The sequence below is a fragment of the Syngnathus leptorhynchus genome, chromosome 8 (genome assembly GCF_054491065.1).
Source record: "Syngnathus leptorhynchus isolate UIUO chromosome 8, UIUO_Slep, whole genome shotgun sequence".
NCBI classification, from domain to species: Eukaryota; Metazoa; Chordata; class Actinopteri; order Syngnathiformes; family Syngnathidae; genus Syngnathus; species Syngnathus leptorhynchus.
In genome coordinates, this window is record NC_141202.1 from 13,517,055 (window position 1) to 13,538,198 (window position 21,144).

At 47.6% G+C, this 21,144-nt stretch overlaps 2 protein-coding genes across 3 annotated transcripts in view; both read right to left on the reverse strand.

The window, feature by feature from the left end:
* Nucleotides 1-9,813, reverse strand: part of cops7a (COP9 constitutive photomorphogenic homolog subunit 7A) — a 22,189-nt gene extending 12,376 nt beyond the window's left edge. Inside the window, exon 1 of the mRNA XM_085918503.1 lies at nt 652-9,813. The gene's annotated coding sequence lies outside the window, so the exon portion shown is untranslated. The remainder of the gene's footprint in view (nt 1-651) is intronic.
* Nucleotides 9,814-10,553: 740 nt separating this feature from the next.
* Nucleotides 10,554-17,642, reverse strand: usp5 (ubiquitin specific peptidase 5 (isopeptidase T)). Of its 2 annotated transcripts, none has more exons than XM_085918500.1 (20): nt 17,370-17,642; nt 16,774-16,905; nt 16,628-16,694; nt 15,908-16,035; nt 15,490-15,635; nt 15,230-15,414; nt 15,076-15,170; nt 14,819-15,012; nt 14,603-14,674; nt 14,444-14,531; nt 14,249-14,374; nt 14,012-14,165; nt 13,697-13,859; nt 13,543-13,631; nt 13,282-13,467; nt 12,419-12,562; nt 12,182-12,321; nt 11,687-11,837; nt 11,511-11,595; nt 10,554-11,091 (listed from the first exon to the last, which is right to left on the reverse strand). In XM_085918500.1, the coding sequence occupies exons 1-20, from the start codon at nt 17,475-17,477 to the stop codon at nt 10,998-11,000; spliced, it is 2,547 nt and encodes an 848-aa protein (XP_085774626.1). In that variant the 5' UTR covers nt 17,478-17,642; the 3' UTR covers nt 10,554-10,997. The 2 variants fall into 2 exon arrangements, with proteins under 2 accessions (XP_085774626.1, XP_085774627.1); XM_085918501.1 differs by having other exon boundaries at nt 13,339-13,467; nt 17,370-17,641.
* Nucleotides 17,643-21,144: the final 3,502 nt, after the last annotated feature.

Below are 21,144 nucleotides of genomic sequence, written 5' to 3' on the forward strand. Positions count from 1 at the left end.
ACCCCTGCTATGATTTGATCACTTGAAAAAGTGGGTCTCGGTCCGTTTCTTTAATCTGCACCAGGATTTGCACATAAGGTCCGGACGGGCAGGTGAGTGTTAGTGATGTGCATGTTAGTGATTCGCTCAAACGAATCGTTCAACGAATCATCCCCCGCACACACACACCGATCCGTTTTTTTTTTTTTTTTTTTGGTGCAACATCCCGTGGAAACAACCCATACACATCAAACAATACAACTAAAAATTATTATATTTAATAATTATAATTATCTTGGGTAATTTACACATTTCTTTCTATAATACAACACCTACACACTGACCCGTTGGCAACAGTCTCTCACCCGGTCGTGAACGGGTGGTTGTGTCACTGACTCGTTCGTGGACGGGAAATTACGACACTGACTCGTAAAGTCGGTCTTCCATCTATCACTCGCTGCTGATTGATCGTTCACGAATATTCACGAATGAGTGACAGACAGCATTCCTTGCGTGTAGTCGGCGACAGCTCAAGCTGACACTTGCTTGGTGTTTGTTATAGATTAGCAAGAATCCTCAGCAGTCTGTTGACGCGGAGGGCAAACCTTTCACAAAACAAAACATTTACCAGGATGATGGTTCTGGGAGTAAGGTCAAGCGGACGTTACTTACTTTTCATGCGTCACCACTGGTGCAGTATTCTGCCAAATATCCCATTTGTGGAACAAATTAATTTTTTTTTTATCTATATAGATCAGTGTTAGGATACGGATTTTAGCTATTGATCTGACTCCAAATTGCGACCAACACTTAACACAAGTTTCTATGTCCAAATCCACACACTGGCGCACCTAACAATTTTGCGAGTTCGTTCTGTCAAAGAGAAGACCAGTAGATCAATCAGACCAAATTTACCAAATGTTTATTCCTAACAAAGCGCACTAATACAGGCCTGGGTCCCGGGTCCCTCACACTAAAACTCGTGCGTTTTTGTGACCACCAAAAGACGACACATTCTTCCGGGTTGCCCAGTTTTAAAGAAACACAATATGAATATTAAAGCATGCAAAATATTGTGTGATGATTGGTCGATGGTCATCTCCTCCCCGTCGAGGTGTCATCACTGTGGTCAGGGGGTTGGTTGTTTTCCTCTCGAAGCCCAACCACCTGGACGTGGTATTGTTCTTTGTTCTCGTTCCTCACCGACCTTGAGGTGTTATCGTCCGGTACTCCCTTCGTTCCGTACCGTCCCATACTCCCTTCCTGGGCCTGTTCCATAACTCTTAGAAGAAAACAAGTTCATGCAGTGTGCCTGCACATTCCTCACCCCCCACCAATCCACACAAGCACTCCAATACTAGATATTATATTGATATGATTATATGTTTCACACAACCTTAAAAAATATGTTTGCTAACCGCTGAAAGCACATTTCTCTTTATTCCCTCTCATGACCTCATTTATGAGGTCATCACCCGCTACTCTAGCAAATAGCTACCAGCGCGCTATCGGTCCTTCCTTCCTCCCGCAGCTCATGTTGAGCCACCAGGGTATATTGGCCCATCGGTGGCAACGGGCCAACGGTTTTCTCGATCAACCGGACAGTGAGTGATCTAATACATGGAACACAACAACAACCGCATAACATCATAATTGTAGTAAAAATAGCCACAGCAACAAGCACAGACATGATGAGCCCTTTCCAGTTTCCGAACGTTTTCATCCAATCAAACCAAATATCGGTGTGTACACCTGAATGATCTTTCATCTTTTTATTCAGTGTCCTTAGTCCTTCCAACGCCTTGGTCAGTCGTCCCCCTGGTGCCGTGTTGTTTGGGATGAAAGTACAACATGCATCACCAAACATTCCACACACACCATGTTCCTTAGCCAATAGCATGTCCAACGCAATTCTATTTTGGAACGCCATTAATGAGGTTGCGGCCAATTGTTCATGAACTGCGGCAAATGATTCAGCTGTATAATTACCCAGTCGTTGGACATTGTAATGAACGTAATTAATACGGTCTACATTTTTATTGGGGGTGATCCATAGGAAGATACTTTCGAATCCCGAGGCCACTTGATTAACGAGTTTATACTCATCTGGTACACCTCGGGGCACTCCTATAGCGTCAATATATGTTGGATCGTCGTCACTCAACCACGGGGGCAAAACGTCTCTTTTGGCTCGCTTCAGGAGCTCCGCCAATGGGGACTCCAGGTCCCAATTGAGATTCTGTATTTCAATGGGGACAACCACCACAGGCATTATCAAAGACACGAGGGCACAGATACCTGATGCATTCTTCGGCAAGCGATCATATAATTTGTCATCACCACACCACAACCAGATGTCTGCACGAGAGAGAGGAGAGGTTACAGTCAGTGACAAATTGAATTTGCACCATGTGGAATCTATTGTCCCAATACTTATGCCGGTCCCCTTTAACTTTAAACATGTCATATTTTGTTGAGTCACATGGTTGTCAAAAATGGGCTTTCTTTTTTCCACGCCTACAACTGGGTAAATATCATCATAAATCAAACAGTCACCATTGGTACTAGACTGGGTCAACACCTGTAAAATACAAGATAATTCTATTGCAGCTGGAACGACTTTTAACACTACTCTTGCTTTGAGACAGACCACACAATCTTCACCAGTAGTATTAGCAGCTTGTTCTGCCATTAAAAGCCAATTATTATTTATAGCGGTGACTCCCGTAGTGACCCTAAACCAATCATCTATGCTTCTGACTGCTTTCGCGAGGATTCGAGGGTTTGTCGAGGGACTCAGGGATACTTCTTGTTTGTCATCCTCACCTTGACATAGGAACACCTGCCAATACAGGTATCCATGCACATATATGTTTAACTGGAAACCCCAGCATCCCACTGTGTGTCTTCCTAAATGTAAATCGTGCGAAGTATTAACCCACAAAGTGATGCCTGTCTGCGTTTTTTTCCCCTTTTATCATTTGCTGATGTTGTTTCGCTTGAACACTAGTTCCCCATGACTTATACCAATCTTTGGTGTCCCATACCAAGTTTTTCCAACCTCTGTTAACTAGCTCGTTGGTCAAATACCAATCATAATCCCGATAATCCTGTCCTCTAATCTGCCCGTTTACCAAACTATCAAACGGTATGGTAATTTGTACTGTCACGTTTTTAGGGATGCAAACCTGGATTCCCCATTTAAATGTGTGTCTGAGTTACCCCAGCCACCACTTGCCTTTTGGACCGGGATTTTAAATGGTACTCAGACACGTTACTGTTTGTTTTGTGGCACCTCGTTCCATTACAGTACCACAACGGTTCCATGATTGGGGCTGGGTTTTTCAATTTATCGTTTAACCTGCCTTGACTTACGTTCCCCGCCATCTGCGTCATCTGAGTGAATAATTGTATGCCGTGACTCCCCAATGCCCTCTCAACCGAAGACAAACTAAACTCACCCCCTAAGCATTGAGAATAAAACAACCACATTTCTCCGTATGTTAATTTACCTTGTCCATGACATGAAGCAACTACAAACCGTCCATCCTCTTTACATTGGTGAATACATGTCCCTTCTCTGTCTGGTGGGGCTAAATCCAATATTTCCCTTACCTGTTCAATTTGCTTCCTCCACACTCTTCTCTGGTACTTTTCCAATTTGTCCTGTAAGGTTTGGTTTGTCTCTGTCCAATTAGACAACGTGACATGCATTTGCCAATTTCCGCTGTCACATCTCTATCTCAAACCTCCCTGTTCTTCTCGTGAGAGCTCTTCTGTTGTGTTCACCTCAGCCTCAAAAACTACTTCTCCTTTGCATCGGTATTGTTTATAAGTGGGTAAAATTTGAATGTAGGACGTTTTCTGCTGGATAGTCTCATCAATTGTCATCAATGTCCACACAAAAAGACAACCTACTAAAAATAGCACTACTAAAATTCAGTTCAGTCATTTTCTGAACCGCTTTGTCCCCACGGGGGTCGCGGGCGTGCTGGAGCCTATCCCAGCCGTCATCGGGCAGTAGGCGGGGGACACCCTGAATCGGTTGCCAGCCAATCGCAGGGCACACAGAGACGAACAACCATCCGCACTCGCACTCATACCTAGGGACAATTTAGAGTCTTCAATCGGCCTACCAAGCATGTTTTTGGGATGTGGGAGGAAACCGGAGTGCCCGGAGAAAACCCACGCGGGCTCGGGGAGAACATGCAAACTCCACACAGGGAGGGCCGGAGGTGGAATCGAACCCGCACCCTCCTAACTGTGAGGCGGACGTGCTACCCACTGCGCCACCGAGCCGCCACTACTAAAGTTAATTCTGAAAAATCCGAAAAACCTTTCGAGCCCTCCCCTTTTCCGTATTGCTGCTCCTTCTCCTTCTGTCACCCCCCTTTTGGCCGGGTCCGGGACACGGCCAAACAAGAATACCTTCATCCTGACGGAACAAACTCTGGGGCCGGACGTAGGTGTGAGTAGTGATACCACCGGCGTCCTTTGAAGTCGAGCTGGGCCGCGTGAGACGTCCTGGCCAAGACACGAAAGGGGCCCTTCCACCTGGGCTCCGTCCACTTTCTGGAGACGACTCGGACGTACACGTACGGTGTGAGCTGTTTATCCACCGACACGCCTTCCTCCGCCACAGCTGCAGCGGTTTTCTCTCCAATCTGTGCAGAAACACTGGACACCAAAGCAGACATATAGGACCAGTATGCCGCATGAGACAAATTTGGTACCGTAACATCCTCCGGCGGGACGAGCGTTGTCGCTGGTCCCGGCATTAGACGACCTGTCATCAATTCAAACGGTGCGAATCCAGTGTGCCTGTTAACGGATTGGCGCACAGACAACAAGGCAAGCGGAAGAGCTTGGAGCCAATTCATTTTCGTTTGAGCCATAATTTTGGCCAGTTTTTCCTTCAACGTCCGGTTCATTCGTTCAACTTTGCCCTGGCTCTGAGGATGGTAGACACAGCCGAATCGATGCTTCAAACCCAAAATTGATTCCACCTTGGCCAAGGCTTTGTTGTTAAAGTGTGTACCATTGTCAGAGCGGATCAGGGCGGGAAAACCATGCGTGGGGATGTAATGGGTGATCAAAGCCTTGATCACAGCAGTAGAATCTTCCTTCGAGCACGGATATGCCTCAGGCCAGCCTGAGTAAGCGTCAACCAACACAAGCAAAAAGCGTTTCCCATTCACTCTTGTATACATGTCGGTGAAATCAATTATCACCTCTGCTCCCGGCCACGGGGTCGGCTGAAACAGGCCGGGCTTAGGCTTCAACGTAGGACGTGCATTAAATTTCTGGCAGGACTCACAATCCGCAACGAATCTCCAGACCACGTCCGAAAGTCTGGGATGCCACCAACTTCGGAGATGGACCATCATGGCATAGGGACCCACATGGGACGGTGTGTGTGCCTGTGATAGGACCTCTGCCATTAGCCTTCCTTCCGGAAGAGCGGGCTGGCCTTTGGGTCCTACCCACAAGCCATCTGATCGTTTGACAGCCTTTGCTGCCAGCCAGACTGATTTTTGTTCCGGGGACGTGGCATCCTGGGCGGCACACAGATCGGCATGTGAGAGCGACAGAGGCAAACAGGAGTCGGGGTGTTCCCCGTCCAGGATTACTGGACCGCGGGACACCATCATGTCCGCTGCCCCGCCATACCCGGCCGTCTGTTTGGCCAATTCATCAGCTGCTTGGTTTTCCCTGGCCACTAAGGTGTCAGCTTTAGAGTGACCAGGCACTTTGACAACGGCTACCTCGCTCGGGTATTTCAACGTCTCAAACAGCTGCAACATCAAGTCCTTGTGTGCAATCTCTGAGCCTCTGGCCGTTGTGAACACATTCTGTAGCCACCCTACCAGATCGATTAAGGCCGCCGACACCGCATAGGCGGAGTCAGAGTAGATGGTCACAGCCTCCCCCTTACACTGCTCTAAGGCTAATACCAATGCAAAAACTTCCGCCGCCTGGGCCGATGGGCGGGTGGTGAGCTTCATCACTTTAAGGGGCTGGAAGGAACCATCCCTCCACTCGACCGCAGCCGCGGCCGCATGGAGTGAGCCTTCTTTGTCTCTCCAACAGCAGCCATCTGTGAACACCACCCGACGTGCCCGAGCGGAGTGGAATAGAGGTCAGGTCGGACTTTCGCCACTGTCTGGACCTTTAATGCACACTCATGTGGACCCACCAACAATTGATCGGCCATGTTCACTCCGGAATGGACATAGTTGACATTTGGACCAGTCAATATTTTCAACAACCGTGTTTGACGCAGCGGAGTCAACGTGAACGCTGCTGACGCGACAAATGAGGATACTGCATGATCAGTCAAGACATAAATGGGATGGCCCATTACTGTGTGGGCATTTTTGAGTAAGATCTTTGCCAGGCCAGCAGCATATCTGGAACAGTCGGGTTGTCGTTGCTCAATGTTGTCCAAGGGGACGCTGCAATACATCAGCACTGCACGTCCATGCTGCATTTTCTGGTACAGAGCTCCATTCACAACTTTTCCTGAAATGGAGACATCTAAATGGAAGGGCAGAGTGTAATCAGGAGTGGCCAAAGCTGCAGCAGAGGCCAGCTCCTGCACCAGTGATACAAAGACCTCAGCAGCCTCCGGTGTCCAGACCAGGCAAGCCTTGAGATTCCTGGCTCCCTGTTCACGGATCAGGGTTCGGAGGACACCGGTTTTGTCGGCAAAGCAGGGTATGTAGTGTCTGCTATAACCGCACAACCCCAGGAATGATAGCATCTCCTGCACAGTGGCGGGCCGTGGATGGCGGAGGATGGAGTTTCTATGCTCAGGCGACATGGCGAGGCCACTAGGGGTCAGCACTCGACCCAGAAAAGTGACCTGTTGGCGACAGCATTGCAGTTTCTTCCTTGACACCTTGAATCCTTTCTCTCCTAACCACAACAACACTTTCTTTGTTCCTGCAAGACAGGCCTGCTCATCCTTCGCTGCAATCAACAAATCATCAACATACTGCAACAACAAAGTTTCATCCGGCATTTGGCATGGTTCGAGGAGTCCCTTGAGAACCTGATTGAACAAACCTGGTGAGTTTTTGAATCCCTGCGGCATGCGAGTGTATTGCAATTTTATCCCATTGTAGGTGAATGCGAACACGTGCCGCACTGAGGGGGAAAGCGGAAGACAAAAGAAAGCATTGGCCAAATCAATCACTGTGAACCACTGGTAGGCAGGATTCAATGACGCTAGGATCCGGTGCGGGTCCGGCACAGGAAGAACAGGAGTGATAGTGACATCATTTACTGCTCTCAGATCATGTGCCATGCGCCATGTTCTCCCATCTGCTTTCCGCACTGGCCTCAGCGGGGTGTTCCATTCGGAACACGACACTTCCAACACCCCTGCGTCCCAGAGGCCACACAGAAGGTCTTCCATGCCTTGGTCCGCTTCTTCCGGCCAACGATATTGAGGCCGTTTGATAAGCTGCGTCTCATCCATTTGGAGATCAATAGGGGCCACCGAGTGACAAAATCCGACATCAAATGGACCCTGGGACCAAAGTGTGTCGGGCAAGGCCGCCAGCATTACTTCAGCGTCCTCATGGTCAGTTAATTCCCTACCGTGTGTGCGGGACACTATCGTCATCTCCAGCAATCCTGTATCTGACATGGGTTGTTTAATTTGGTATGCATGCTGAGACCTAGACCAGTACAAATTAGGAATGTGAGTTTCCCGCCAATCGGTCTGTTGCAACAACCGCTTGACCATTGAGCCCAATTGTCTAGCCTCGTGTCCTGGGGCAAGAGCTAGGGAAATGTGTGGCACCCCTTTTTCTGTCATTTTGAACCACTGCATTTGTTCATGTGTCAGTTCAGTTGCCGCTGCAACTCCCTCTTTACCAATCAAAATGCATGATGAAGTTAAATCCCACATGTGCCCTTCAACTTCTTCAAACAAATCCCGATATACATCATCACTTTTTCGGTCATAATATAGAGTGCAATGCAAAGGATCAACAGGTGGGTGGTATGGCGTCAGTGAGCAGATCCAGGGTTTCCACAGTAGGTAGGTCGAGAACACACCACCACCAGCAGGGGTCTCTGGCTCCAGCCTGGCCCAGTAGATGGTTGCAGTTTCTGCTTCTGTCGGTAGGGGCGCCATCAGCCACTGACCATGTTGTTGTATTTGTTGTGAGCACTGGATGCTGACGCCATCTGGAAATTGAATAATCACTCCCTCTGGCCCACACAGAATTCTGGCTTCAACGGCTGACAACAAGTCCCTCCCCATCAAATTGATCGGAGTGTCTGTGGAATGGATGTATTTGTGCCACAGTCTACACCCCGTCCGGGTGATCACGCGGGACGTTTCCTCCTCCCTGATTCGTCGCCTCTCTCTATTTACTGCTTGTTCAATCAGTTGTACAATACTTTGATCCGCCCTTTCGCCTTCGCCTTCGACATCCACTACCAGTCGGCCACCCAACGTCACCACTGGAGCCATCACTCCGGGGTCGCCGTATGGCGGCGGTCCAACAGCAGTCACTCCGAGTGTGGGGGCACTCGGGGGTGTTACATCATGCAAAGAAGGATAAATGCCCTTGTATTCAACTCCTTTCTTATCTATTTTCACCGCTTTCTCTACCTCCTCCGCTTTTCTCACATTAACAACACTTTCTACGGGCAGTTTCTTCTGAGTGGCAAACAAAGCTGTTGCAGCTGTTGCCATATTATGCAAAGAGCGTCGCTCTTCCTCTCTCTCCCGAATGTGCTTCTCGAGCACCTTGCGCTTACGCCAGCCGACCCCTTTCTGCTCGTCTTCTAAGGAGAGCTTTCCTTTCAGCACCTGACTCTCTTTTTGCTGCAATTGCCGTGAGAGACGTTCCATGTCCCAAGTTGTTGAAAAACCCTGAAACAATTTGTCAGCTTCCAATTTCGCAAAGACTTTTCGGTGTCTCACACGCTCCTTTGCCACTTTCTTTCTGTCAATGCCACTCACAATTTGCGCTTCCACATCAACATACATCCTTTCAATCTCACTCCATTCATTCCTCTCAGCACACACACTTCTATCAATTTGGGGCATTTTGGATGTTTTAGCGGTCTGATCTCTCACAGAAGGAACTGTTACCACCGGATGTTTTTGGGAGGCCTCACTTCCCCCAGGATCTAAAAAAAAACCTAGTTATTTGATTACGCTCGTCAACGTACCCTTGTCCACCACTACGAAGCTAGGTCCCGGACCTATCCGTAATACGCGTAAGTCCCTGACTTTACCGTACACGTCACACACGTAAGTTCCAAACTTATTCACCGTATGTATCTCTTGCACACTTTATTTTATCTGAACAACAGTCTCCTCTTAAATTTCCTCTTTCAATTTGCAGAATTTCGACTTTTAGTAACAGGCATTCTGCTTACCTTATCAGTGATGAGCTCAGGGTTGAGGAGACGTTGTACCAGCTCAACGTTGTGCACTTATTCCAAACGGTTCGCCGACCGAGGGACAGCGTCCCAGACGCTGTCCGGTGTCCTGGATACAGACCACGAGTTGTCAATTACCTTTCTCTTGACATCACGTCGGGGTCACCAAGAAATTGTTAGGATACGGATTTTAGCTATTGATCTGACTCCAAATTGCGATCAACACTTAACACAAGTTTCTATGTCCCAATCCACACACTGGCGCACCTAACAATTTTGCGAGTTCGTTCTGTCAAAGAGAAGACCAGTAGATCAATCAGACCAAATTTACCAATTGTTTATTCCTAACAAAGCGCATTAATACAGGCCTGGGTCCCGGGTCCCTCACATTAAAACTCGTGCGTTTTTGTGACGACACATTCTTCCGGGTTGCCCAGTTTTAAAGAAACACAATATGAATATTAAAGCATGCAAAATATTGTGTGATGATTGGTTGATGGTCATCTCCTCCCCGTCGAGGTGTCATCACTGTGGTCAGGAGTTGGGGATTTTCCTCTCGAAGCCCAACCACCTGGACGTGGTGTTGTTCTTTGTTCTCGTTCCTCACCGACCTTGAGGTGTTATCGTCCGGTACTCCCTTCGTCCCGTGCCATCCCGTACTCCCTGTCTGGTACTCCCTTCCTGGGCCTCCCTGTTCCATAACTCTTAGAAGAAAACAAGTTCATGCAGTGTGCCTGCACATTCCTCACCCCCCACCAATCCACACAAGCACTCCAATACTAGATATTATATTGATATGATTATATGTTTCACACAACCTTAAAAAATGTGTTTGCAAACTGCTAAAAGCACATTTCCCTTTAGCTGTTAGATGCTAGATCAGTCAAAGCAGACATTTTTGCTCATCCTCTGCTACACTTGCAAGAGACTTAGGAGGCTTAAAACAGAATGAAGAAAGCGGCAACTTAGATCATGTGAAAGAAACAACTTTGGAACTTTGCTCTTTGTGCTTTTGTAAGCAACCCGAGCTGAGATTCGGCACACGCCTTAAGGGTGTAATAAATAATGCCTCTGCATCACTTCACTTGAAGAAATCCATCGAGGGAAAATGGCAGTTAGCTTTATTGTAGGCCTGATTGGAATAAAACACACAAAACAACATGGGCTGAAAGTTGATTTGGTGTTTTTATTTTCTTCCGTTGCACACATTGGAGCCAACGTGTTGTCGCCATCTCTCGCTCTGAATGAATGAATGAGGTGAGGTGAAGGCCGACCTGGCTGAAATGTTGAACAAGCGCAAGGACGTGGACGCTGCTTTTCAAAGGAGGAAGACATGCGTTGAAAAACAACTATGGGCACACCATTTTAGAGACTGAAGGAGTCCTTGGATATTAAATGAGAGTTTGTCTCATGGCGGATTTACTTAGAAAATTTGGATAAAAAAAAAACACTCAGCCAAGTCATCAGAAAGTATGTACAGTTATGGATGTGTGCCAGGGTCTTTCAAAGACATTGTAGGGAAGTATGTGTGCCACGAAAGCTGTGCGTGTGTCCACACTCGCCACTTTCACTCCCATAAAAGTGCTGCCACAAGCCCCCCCCCCCTGGTCTCATTCGGCCATCCGCCGGTAAAAGTAGAGGTACCCCAGGTCCTTGGGAGGTTTCTCGGAGGCACACACCTTCTGGTCGTTGAAGATGACCCACCTGTCACACACAGCCATATGAAGCCATGATTATTCAAAAAATAAATACATGAGAATTTATAATATGCTATCAAAATAAAAAAGAATTCTCTGGTCTTAAAGAAAACACTCAAGTGTAACGAACGTCTTTAGAGGCCTCCATTTACTAGCTTAGGATTTTTTTATATAACGCAAGTATTAAGTACAAGAAAGTCATTGGAGTCTTTATGATCCATAAACGTGCTTTGTCCTCCATAGTCTGGCAATTGGGTACCCTAGCAGACCAACAATAGTGTACTGGTAGCCGATTTTGACGTTTGCCCCCCTACGTACTTCTAGAAGATTGGGGTCTTCGTTTTCATGGGGCTCCTGGCTGCTTGAACACCCACCGTGGAAAAAAAAAAAAAGTCCCGACGAGTGAGATGATTTGCGGACACTTACTGCTGATCCTTCTTGATATGACAGACGTAATGGCCGCACATTGTGCTCGTGCCCATGTGGCTGATGAAGGCAAACAGTTCGTATTCTGAACAAGACCACAAGAGAACATCAATCATCATGTCAGGATTTGCCCGAAGAACTCTGTCTGGTGTGTACCCCCTCCCCCAACCACTCACTGCCTGGTCCATCTCTGACGCAAGGCCCCGGGGGAGGCTCCCGAGAGGCCTCGCTCTCGCCGGCCGAGCGTCCTCCTTCAGAAACCTCCATCGACTCCAAGTCGTCCAGGTGCGAGAAGATCCAGTCCACGGCCCGCTCCAGAGTATTGCTCTGACAAACACGTGATGTTGTACAAATGAGTTAAAGTAGTTTCATTCATTCAACAGAAAAAGGTGTCAACAAGTTGCTGAGTAAAAACTCAGTTTGAATTCAGATTGCATTTGCTCAGCATGTCTAGTCTGGGTAACACTGTTTATTTTCTACCTGGCAGGGTGGCACGTGTGGCTCGGTGTGCGAGGGTAAGCGCGAAAGTCGTGGCTGACGGCAACCTTTGCGTGAGCCAGCGACTGTTTGACTTACTTTGAAAAAATAACCAAATTGGCACTCCTTTCCCAAACGTGGGGACATCAGATGGCTTGATGAAGTTTCATGTTGTGCAAATGCGCGCCTCTAACCGTCGCTCGAAGAGCTTTAGTGGCTTGCTCTCGGCTGAAGCCCATGGAGACGATGGTTGCTAGGTGCTCCTCAGAGACGCTCTCCATCGTCGGCGTGGTGCCGCCGCTGCAGCCCGGCAGGACCAAGGGGGCGGAGAAGTCTGTGGGCCAATGGAAAAGGAGAGGACGACACTGCTTGAGAGATGTGTTTGAAAGCGACCGAGCCCCACACGCAGACCATTGGCTCACTCAACGCACCTGGATCGTCCATGTGGCCCATCACCCAGTTCATGGCTGAGTCAATGCCGGTGTTGCCGGTGTAATAGACTGCTTTGCGGCACGCCTCCAGAGGGAATCCCATGTCGCAGAGATGTGAAACGGTGGAGTCGTCGAGGACCGGCGCTGAGGAATGTTGAAAGGCTGAATTACTTTAACGACTTGACTGTTGAGCCAAATCAAATTAAAATGCCGACACTTTCCTCATGTGGTGACTGGAGATACTGATTAATTTAACCTCAGAAGGGGTGATACGAAACAATGTGCCAAAGTTGATTTGGGAGCAATTGTGACCATGCCCACTGGTCTCACCCTATGCCTGCATCATACTGCTCCCATGTGGACAAAAGGGACACCAAGCGGAGCAGCACAACAGCCATTGAAGTGAAGTGAAAAATGTGGCCATAACTGTCCATTTTGACTCAATCCAATTGTGTTACTTTGGAAAGGTGAATTAAGTATAATACTGTTGTGCTATTAAAAAAACAAATTTGTGAACCACACGGGGATACACTAGAGCCATTTGCAATCCTTTTCTTGATGAAATCATGATTTGAGATATGAATGGTTCAAGTCGGCACAGGAATTCAACTTGTGAGTAAAGCTACTACTCCAGTATTCAAATATTTAAGGCAGGTAATCTTTGTGAAAAACGGAGTGGATAAAATGTTGGCCACTATTTGGTAGAAATATGACGAATGATACAACCTACCCCCTCCCCTACCGACATGATGGAAAAGTGAAGAACTAAAGCAAGATGAGGACGTCAAAAGGCAGAAAAGCAAGAAAAAGAGGAAAAGCCGAACGGTCCCGTATGAGACAAGGAGCAGAAATGACAGACTGACACAGCAGTGGGGAGTAGAGAGAGTCGTCATCCTCGTTGCCATGGGAGCCCAGGATACCTTTAACCTCCACATCAGGGGTCATGAGTGGGGGCGGAGCCACCTCGGGTAAGAGCTCCTCCCCCCGCCGCTGCCCCGTGGCGCGCAGCGTGCTCAGGTCCAGTGTGTCAGGCACCTCGATGCTTACGTCTGCGCGGAGAATGTCTGTGAGGCGGCTTCCGGGGCTAAGCCACGGCCAACTCAGGAAAAGTGCTCTTTGCTCACCCAGTTTCTTGGGGACCCAGTCAAGGCCAAATGTGAACTTCTTAATCTGAATAATCAGGTGGTCGGGGAACGAGGCGAATCGGGTTGTTCTGAGACAACAAAAGTGGTCAACTCAGTGTAAACAATCCAATTTGGTGTGGCGCTGCACGCGTACTTGGTGGCGGTGGTCTTGGCCTGCACGGCGGAGCTCCAGAAGTCAGTGAGCAATTCGGGCTCGCTGAGGGCCGCCAAGCAAACCGCAAAGGGGATTTGCGCTCGCACAGGCGTGACTGTTGAGTCGCCGTTCTCGCGCTGGCGCTCCGCCTCCTGCAGCTCGTCTGTTGGGCGGACGTTAATACAAAATAAAAGATACTTTTGGATTCTGATCACTCGAGTGGTCCTTGTTTTCGCCATTCTTGCAAGTGGCCACAGAGAGACAAATATTTTGCACCTGGAAAGCACGCCGTCACATTCAAGCACACCGGCTCACCTATGTTAATGGCCTGCTCCATGGGCACGGGCAGCTGGATGATGTAATCCACCCGCTGCGTGTACTTGGCCTTTTGGGACTGCTGACACACAATCCTCTCTTCCACCAGGAACCTGAAGGCTTCGGACGGGTTGGGCCCCAAGCGGCAATTTCTCTATAGTCCAAAGAAAGTCACAAGATAAGAAGGAGGAAAGGGGAGGACCTTGATGAAATAGTGTCTGGGGTGCTCAAACCTACCTCCACCATGTTTATGAAGTGCAATAAAAACTCCTGAGCATCCTGCTGTCGATTGGTTGAGAACTCTGGGTGGTTTCGTCCAACGAGTGCTTTAAACATTCTCGGCGCTATGCCAATTTGGTAATCCTGGAAATCAGTGAGAACATATGAGCAAAACATTATTGGATGAGACCAAGCCATTTTTGTCATCTTGACCTTGGGCTCGGCTGCACCATTTTCTCCCCCGAGCTCCGGCGCCGGTTTGGAATACTCTCCCGACAACAGGCTGTAGCCCAGTTTGGCTCTGCGGTGGACAACTGATTTTGTCATGGTTAAATTACAGACGTGGCACGGACACAATCGAGAGATGCTCACACTTGGGTTTTGAAGTCTTGGGTGGGGTCACTCGGGGCCTCGTCTATTATCTTGTCGATGTTGGACACATACCTGGAACAGAATGGCTTTGCAAAGTTACCTTCTTGCCACTGTGGATTGCCTTTGTGCAGCTGTTGTGCTTTGAACGTAAACACGGCTCAGTGCAGCTCTAAAACCAACGTTCAGCTTCATTTTCACTCAAGGATGGATACGAACTTGCTGTGGAAGTCCGGAACGGTGAAGAGCACTTGCATAACGGAGTTGAGGTAGCAGCTGTTGCCCAGGTTCTTCATGCCGGTCAGGCCGGGCCCGTACAGCGGACGCAGGGTGGTGCCGGACTCTTGGATCACCTCCCACTCCCCAACGCGCTGGTTCACGGCAATCTCCAGCTCCGTCATGGTCCGCTCAGTCTGGAAAAGGCCTCGCGCGGGTGGGAACAGCGTCGCTAAGGCCGTATACAGGATATATTTTACCTTCTCCATGGTCATCATGTTGATGCCAAAGTGGGACAGGTGCAGCGGTAACTTGGAGTCCAGCACCATGTCGTCCTCATCGTAAGAATAAACATCTGGAGAGGGAAACTGATCGGGTGAACTGAATTCTTTCGACTGCGCGTGGTGGTCTCACCTGCTCCGTCCGGGGTGATGGTCCCCAGTTTGACGGCCAGCGGGTATCCTGTCTCCTGGAAGTAGAGCAGTGCGTGGTTGTTTCCCCCCGAGCCGTCGTAGTACCTGCGACCGCAGAGAATCTTGCCGTCCGTCAGGTTCATCCAGAGATTCTCCTGGAGGCCGCACACGTCGCAGTGCCAGCCACTATCACACCGAGGGACACTCATGACGACGGGCAACTGAGCAAAGGAGGCTGGGGGAGGAAATGTCAAGGCTCACCTGGGTGGGATCTTGACACCGTTGTCAAGCTGCTTGAGGTCGGCGGCGTATCGCGACTCCTGTCTCACCTCGCCGTCCCACTGTTGCACTTGCAAGGTGTGAGACACGGAGTCGGCGGCAATGATGCCCATCATTGACAGGGATACCTTTGCAGGGCGTGGGGAAAAAGAGCAGATGAGCTATGACGGGCTACCTTTGCGGGGCGCGGGGAAAAAGAGCAGATGAGCTAACGAAAGTCAAGTTGACTTGAATTCATTCCATAATCAAGCTCTGCTGACACATACGGCAATGACACATACTCATCCTCCAAATTGAGGTAAGCGGAAAAATGTCAAGCGACCACTGAGCCAGGGCGCAGCCATAAGAAAAGCCAACCAGCACGCACAAAACACATTAAGAACACCTCACAACAGCTCACCCGCTCTTTAACAACGTCGAGCATGGCTCCAAGGTCCTCTGATGTGACTTCCTGTCTTTCGGGAAAGATGACAACCTTGTAGTCCTCCTCGTAGTGCTCCTGCTCCACATCAAACCCACCTTCGATCCCTGGGAAAATATGACTATCGATAAGCTGAAGATCCAAATACGCTGTGTGTTGACATGTATTTACAACAGCACCTTGAAAATCCATCAAAATTTAGGAGGGGGGGGGTGTACTGAATGTGGTAAAAATGTTGTCATAAAGAGTCACGTACGTCAACATGGCATCAAACTGCCTGCGACCTCAAAAGGATGAACTGCATGCTTTGCTTTTGCCGTTGGCTTTTTTGGAAACGTGTAAGAGATGAATATTGATTTTATTAAGTGAGGTTTAATGCCAGTATTGGTTTTGTATTGCTGGGTTTCCATTTCCCGAATTCCAATTCCCTTAGATTGGCCAGTAATGATCAGGTTTAGGCATTCCATCTTTGGTTTTTGGTTTAAGCTTAACTTTTGTGTGCGCAATTATTTAGCTATAACCAGAAAATGGATGGATGGTATGAAATTTAAGAGGTAGCACGTTATGTTTTTGCAGTTGAGAGTGTGAATCTGCATTGTTGTCTGGGTATTTTCCTCTGGTAATATGACATTGATCCCACATTTTGTCAACCTTCAAAGTATGACTCTACTTTCGACCAAAGATGCTCCTGTGTTTCACCTATTGCCAATCTGGTGGGCTTCTTCTTGGGCGGGTGTCCGGATCCAGAATTATTTTCATCTTCTTTCTGGCAGAGAAAAGAAATGACTGACAATTGTGTCACTCGTACAGAAACAGGCACGTGAAGACACGAAATGTGTGTCTACCTTGGTGGTCTTACGAGTCCTTGTGGTGTGCAAGTAAGCCCTCTGGCCAGTCCGAGCGTGGTGCTTGTCCACATACTGACTTCCGAATCCCAGGAAGCTGTTCATACACACGTATAGGCCTCCCTCGCTTTCCTGGGAAATAAAATCCAGACATTTTATTAGACACTCGTAACATTCCGTCTCCTCCCGCATCACCAATTGACGCCGTGAAGAAGTTGGCAGCGATGGTGCTAACTGTCAGTCAACCAGTCACAATGTAGACTAGCGAGAAAACTCCCAATATGTCATGTTAATGTTTTCAAGTGGAATATACTGACAACAACAAAAAAAAGCTGAAAAGCTTGAACATGAGAGTTTAACTCACGGAATCCCGGCTGCAAGCTAACATGCTAAGGCAGCTAAGTTACACCATTAGCTTAGCTTAACGTTCGCTGGCTAGTTTAAAGTGCATTTGAGCTAAATGAAGCACGACATTTGTGTTGAACATTCCGTTCTGATGAAATAAATTAGAGACGACAGGCAGCGTGGAACGATCGAGCGCCGTTCCCCTCGCTTGGAAAACGAACAGAAAGAGAACGAGAAAGGCTGTTGCTCACCGGGGAGGAAAATGACAAGGCGCATTCATCTTTGTGGACGCGGTCCCCGGGCTTCGGGACCCGAATTGTGGACAAAACCGACATCAAAACCTCGCTGACGTCCGCCATGACAAGCTAGCTCGTGCCAACGTTTGGAAAGTACGCGTGAGTCCACCGGGTGCAGTAATTCCACCGACTCGGAGTGAGAGTTTGTCGATAGAGCCCGTCAAACGCTGCGTATGGTTGGCTTGAATGAACCATGAGCCGACTAGTGTTGGCTCCTGAGTGAACGATTCGTTCAAATGAACGAATCTTTTCAGTGAACAAGAGTGAACGAATCACTTCCTAATGTGATTCGTTCTTTTTCCAGTTATATGACTTCAACCAGTAGGTGTCAGTAATGCGCACTGTCAGTCAACTGACTTCAGCTGGTGCCACTCGCCGTAAAAAAAACGAAGAAGAAAATGACGTAACTTCCCGTTCACGAACGAGTCGTGAATTGCATTTCCTGTTCACCAACGAACGAATCAGTGAGTGATTTGCATTTCCGGTTCATCGCGAGAACGGATCAGTGAGGGAACGAATCCTGTCTTTCCCGACTTTCCGTTCGCGAACGAGTCAATGGGTGAACTGCCTTTCCGTGCATCAACGGATCAGTCAGTGAACGTGTTGCGTCTCCTTGCGTGAACTATATAAGCAAGAATGTAGATTTACGATTTACTTATAGTAGGTTAGGGATAGATAGATAGATAGATAGATAGATAGATAGATAGATAGATAGATAGATAGATAGATAGATAGATAGATAGATAGATAGATAGATAGATAGATAGATAGATAGATAGATAGATAGATAGATAGATAGATAGATAGATAGATAGATAGATAGATAGATAGATACCAGCTCAGTGGCCTAGTAGTAGTAGAGTGTCCGCCCTGAGACTGGAAGGTTGTGGGTTCAAACCCCGGCCGGGTCATACCAAAGACTATAAAAATGGAACCCATTGCCTCCCTGCTTGGCACTCAGCATTTAAGGGTTGGAATTGGGGGGTTAGATCACCAAAAATGATTCCCGAGCGCAGCGCCGCTGCTGCTCACTGCTCCCCTCTCCCCCAGGGGATGGATCAAAATCACATGGGGATGGGTTAAATGCAGAGGACAGAGCCCTTTGAGACTGCTTGTGATTTAGGGCTATATAAACTTGACTTGATTGATAGATAGATAGATAGATAGATAGATAGATAGATAGATAGATAGATAGATAGATAGATAGATAGATAGATAGATAGATAGATAGATAGATAGATAGATAGATAGATAGATAGATAGATTGTGTTAGGATACGGATTTTAGCTATTGATCTGACTCCAAATTGCGATCAACACTTAACACAAGTTTCTATGTCCCAATCCACACACTGGCGCACCTAACAATTTTGCGAGTTCGTTCTGTCAAAGAGAAGACCAGTAGATCAATCAGACCAAATTTACCAAATGTTTATTCCTAACAAAGCGCACTAATACAGGCCTGGGTCCCGGGTCCCTCACACTAAAACTCGTGCGTTTTTGTGACCACCAAAAGACGACACATTCTTCCGGGTTGCCCAGTTTTAAAGAAACACAATATGAATATTAAAGCATGCAAAATATTGTGTGATGATTGGTCGATGGTCATCTCCTCCCCGTCGAGGTGTCATCACTGTGGTCAGGGGGTTGGTTGTTTTCCTCTCGAAGCCCAACCACCTGGACGTGGTATTGTTCTTTGTTCTCGTTCCTCACCGACCTTGAGGTGTTATCGTCCAGTACTCCCTTCGTCTCGTGCCATCTCGTACTGCCTGTCTGGTACTCCCTTCCTGGGCCTGTTCCATAACTCTTAGAAGAAAACAAGTTCATGCAGTGTGCTTGCACATTCCTCACCCCCCACCAATCCACACAAGCACTCCAATACTTAGATATTATATTGATATGATTATATGTTTCACACAACCTTAAAAAATATGTTTGCAAACCGCTGAAAGCACATTTCCCTTTATTTGTCTGGTGTTTTATTCCTTGTTTTTATATTCGCCGAACAAAACGAAAATCAGACATTTGGTTAACTGCTGGGCGGCTCGGTGGAGCAGTGGGTAGCACATCCGCCTCACAGTTAGGAGGGTGTGGATTCGATTCCACCTCCGGCCCTCCCTGTGTGGAGTTTGCATGTTGTCCGCGTGGGTTTTCTCCGGGCACTCCGGTTTCCTCCCACATCCCCAAAACATGCTTAATAGGCCGATTGAGCACTCCAAATTGTCCCTAGGTGTGAGTGCGAGTGCGAATGGTTGTTCGTCTCTGTGTGCCCTGCGATTGGTTGGCAACCAGTTCAGGGTGTCCCCCGCCTACTGCCCGATGACGGCTGGGATAGGCTCCAGCACGCCCGCGACCCCCGTGGGGACTAAGCGGTTCAGAAAATGGATGGATGGATGGGAAACTGCTTTATATGACCACATGTATACGTGTTTTACGTTTTTATATGAGTTGGTGTCCCCAAAATTAACAAAAGTCGCCATAATGTTTTTTTTTTTTTTTTAACTTTTATCCAAACACAAACGCATTCGATATAATGACACCATCAACTACAAGCCAACAAATAAAAAATTAAAACATCAATGTCGGGATAACGTGTGTCGGCTGGCAATGGCCTAGCCGCTAGACAGGCCCTAGCGGCAATGCTGTCTGTCACTCATTCGTGAATCTTCGCGAACGACTAATCAGCAGCGAGTGATAGATGGAGGAGGGACTTTAAGAGTCAGTGACCTAATTTCCCGTTCAGGAACGAGTCAGTGACGCAACTTCCCGTTCATGACCAGGCGAGAGACTGTTGCCAACGAATCAGTGTGTAGGTGTATTATAGAAAGAAATGTGTTAATTACCCGAGCCAATTATTATTATATATAATAATTGGGGGGGGGTGTAGTTGTATTGTTTGATGTGTATGGTTTGTTTCCACGGGATGTTGTAAAAAAAAAAAAAGAGAGAGAGAAAACGGATCAGTGTGTGTGTGTGTGTGTGTGTGGGGGGGGGGGGGGACAAATCGTTGAACAATTTGTTGAACAATTCGTTTGAAAGAATCTTTTGAGTGAACTGATTTTAAAGATTCAGTTCACCTAAAATAACTGGAATTCACATCACTAGAGCCGACGATGCCACCTTGTATTGTGGGAAGTCCGTGAACACAGCTGCCTCGCAGATACGACCGTAACTAATACAATACATGCATCATCCTCCAAAACAAAGACGCTGGTTTAAAGATTAAACGCTCATGTTTTTGTATCCGTAGGTCTTTCGTTTTAATAAAACGGTGACACCTGAGCTCAATGTTAGCGGTTGCTCTTATACTGTGTAACAGAGAGTTCAAAACATTGCTTGATTGCATTGTGGGATAGTTACGGTATAACTATCACCGTAAGTATTGCAATACCAGCCACTACCTTCAATTGAGAGGCGTATGTAGTTTTGAAGTCTGTATTGCGCATATTTTCTTATCCGCAATCGCTTTCAACATGAAACAACTCTACGTGTAGTAGTTGCGAGTACACTGTGCAAATGAGAAAGTTGAAAACAAGAGTTGGTTCAGTTTTGTGATGGTTACGGTAATACAACGAACACGCACAAACCCAAGATGGGATTAATACCCAGAACGTTGAGTTTAAATTGTTAGCGGTTTAGCGCCTCCCAGATGCATGCCTGCCTTCTTCTTCTGCTTCTTCTGCTTCTTCTTCTTCTTCTTCTTCTTCTTCTTCTTCTTCTTCTTCTTCTTC

Bases quoted from the DNA above. Each gene is read 5' to 3' on its own strand.
- usp5 (XM_085918500.1), bottom strand. From the start codon at position 17,477: ATGGCGGACGTCAGCGAGGTTTTGATGTCGGTTTTGTCCACAATTCGG. The intron at 15,013-15,075 runs GTAAAATATATC...GGCCTTTTCCAG, and splicing joins ACATGATGACCATGGAGAAG to ACTGAGCGGACCATGACGGA. The intron at 14,532-14,602 runs GTGAGCATCTCT...TGTCCACCGCAG, and splicing joins CAAGACTTCAAAACCCAAGT to AGCCAAACTGGGCTACAGCC.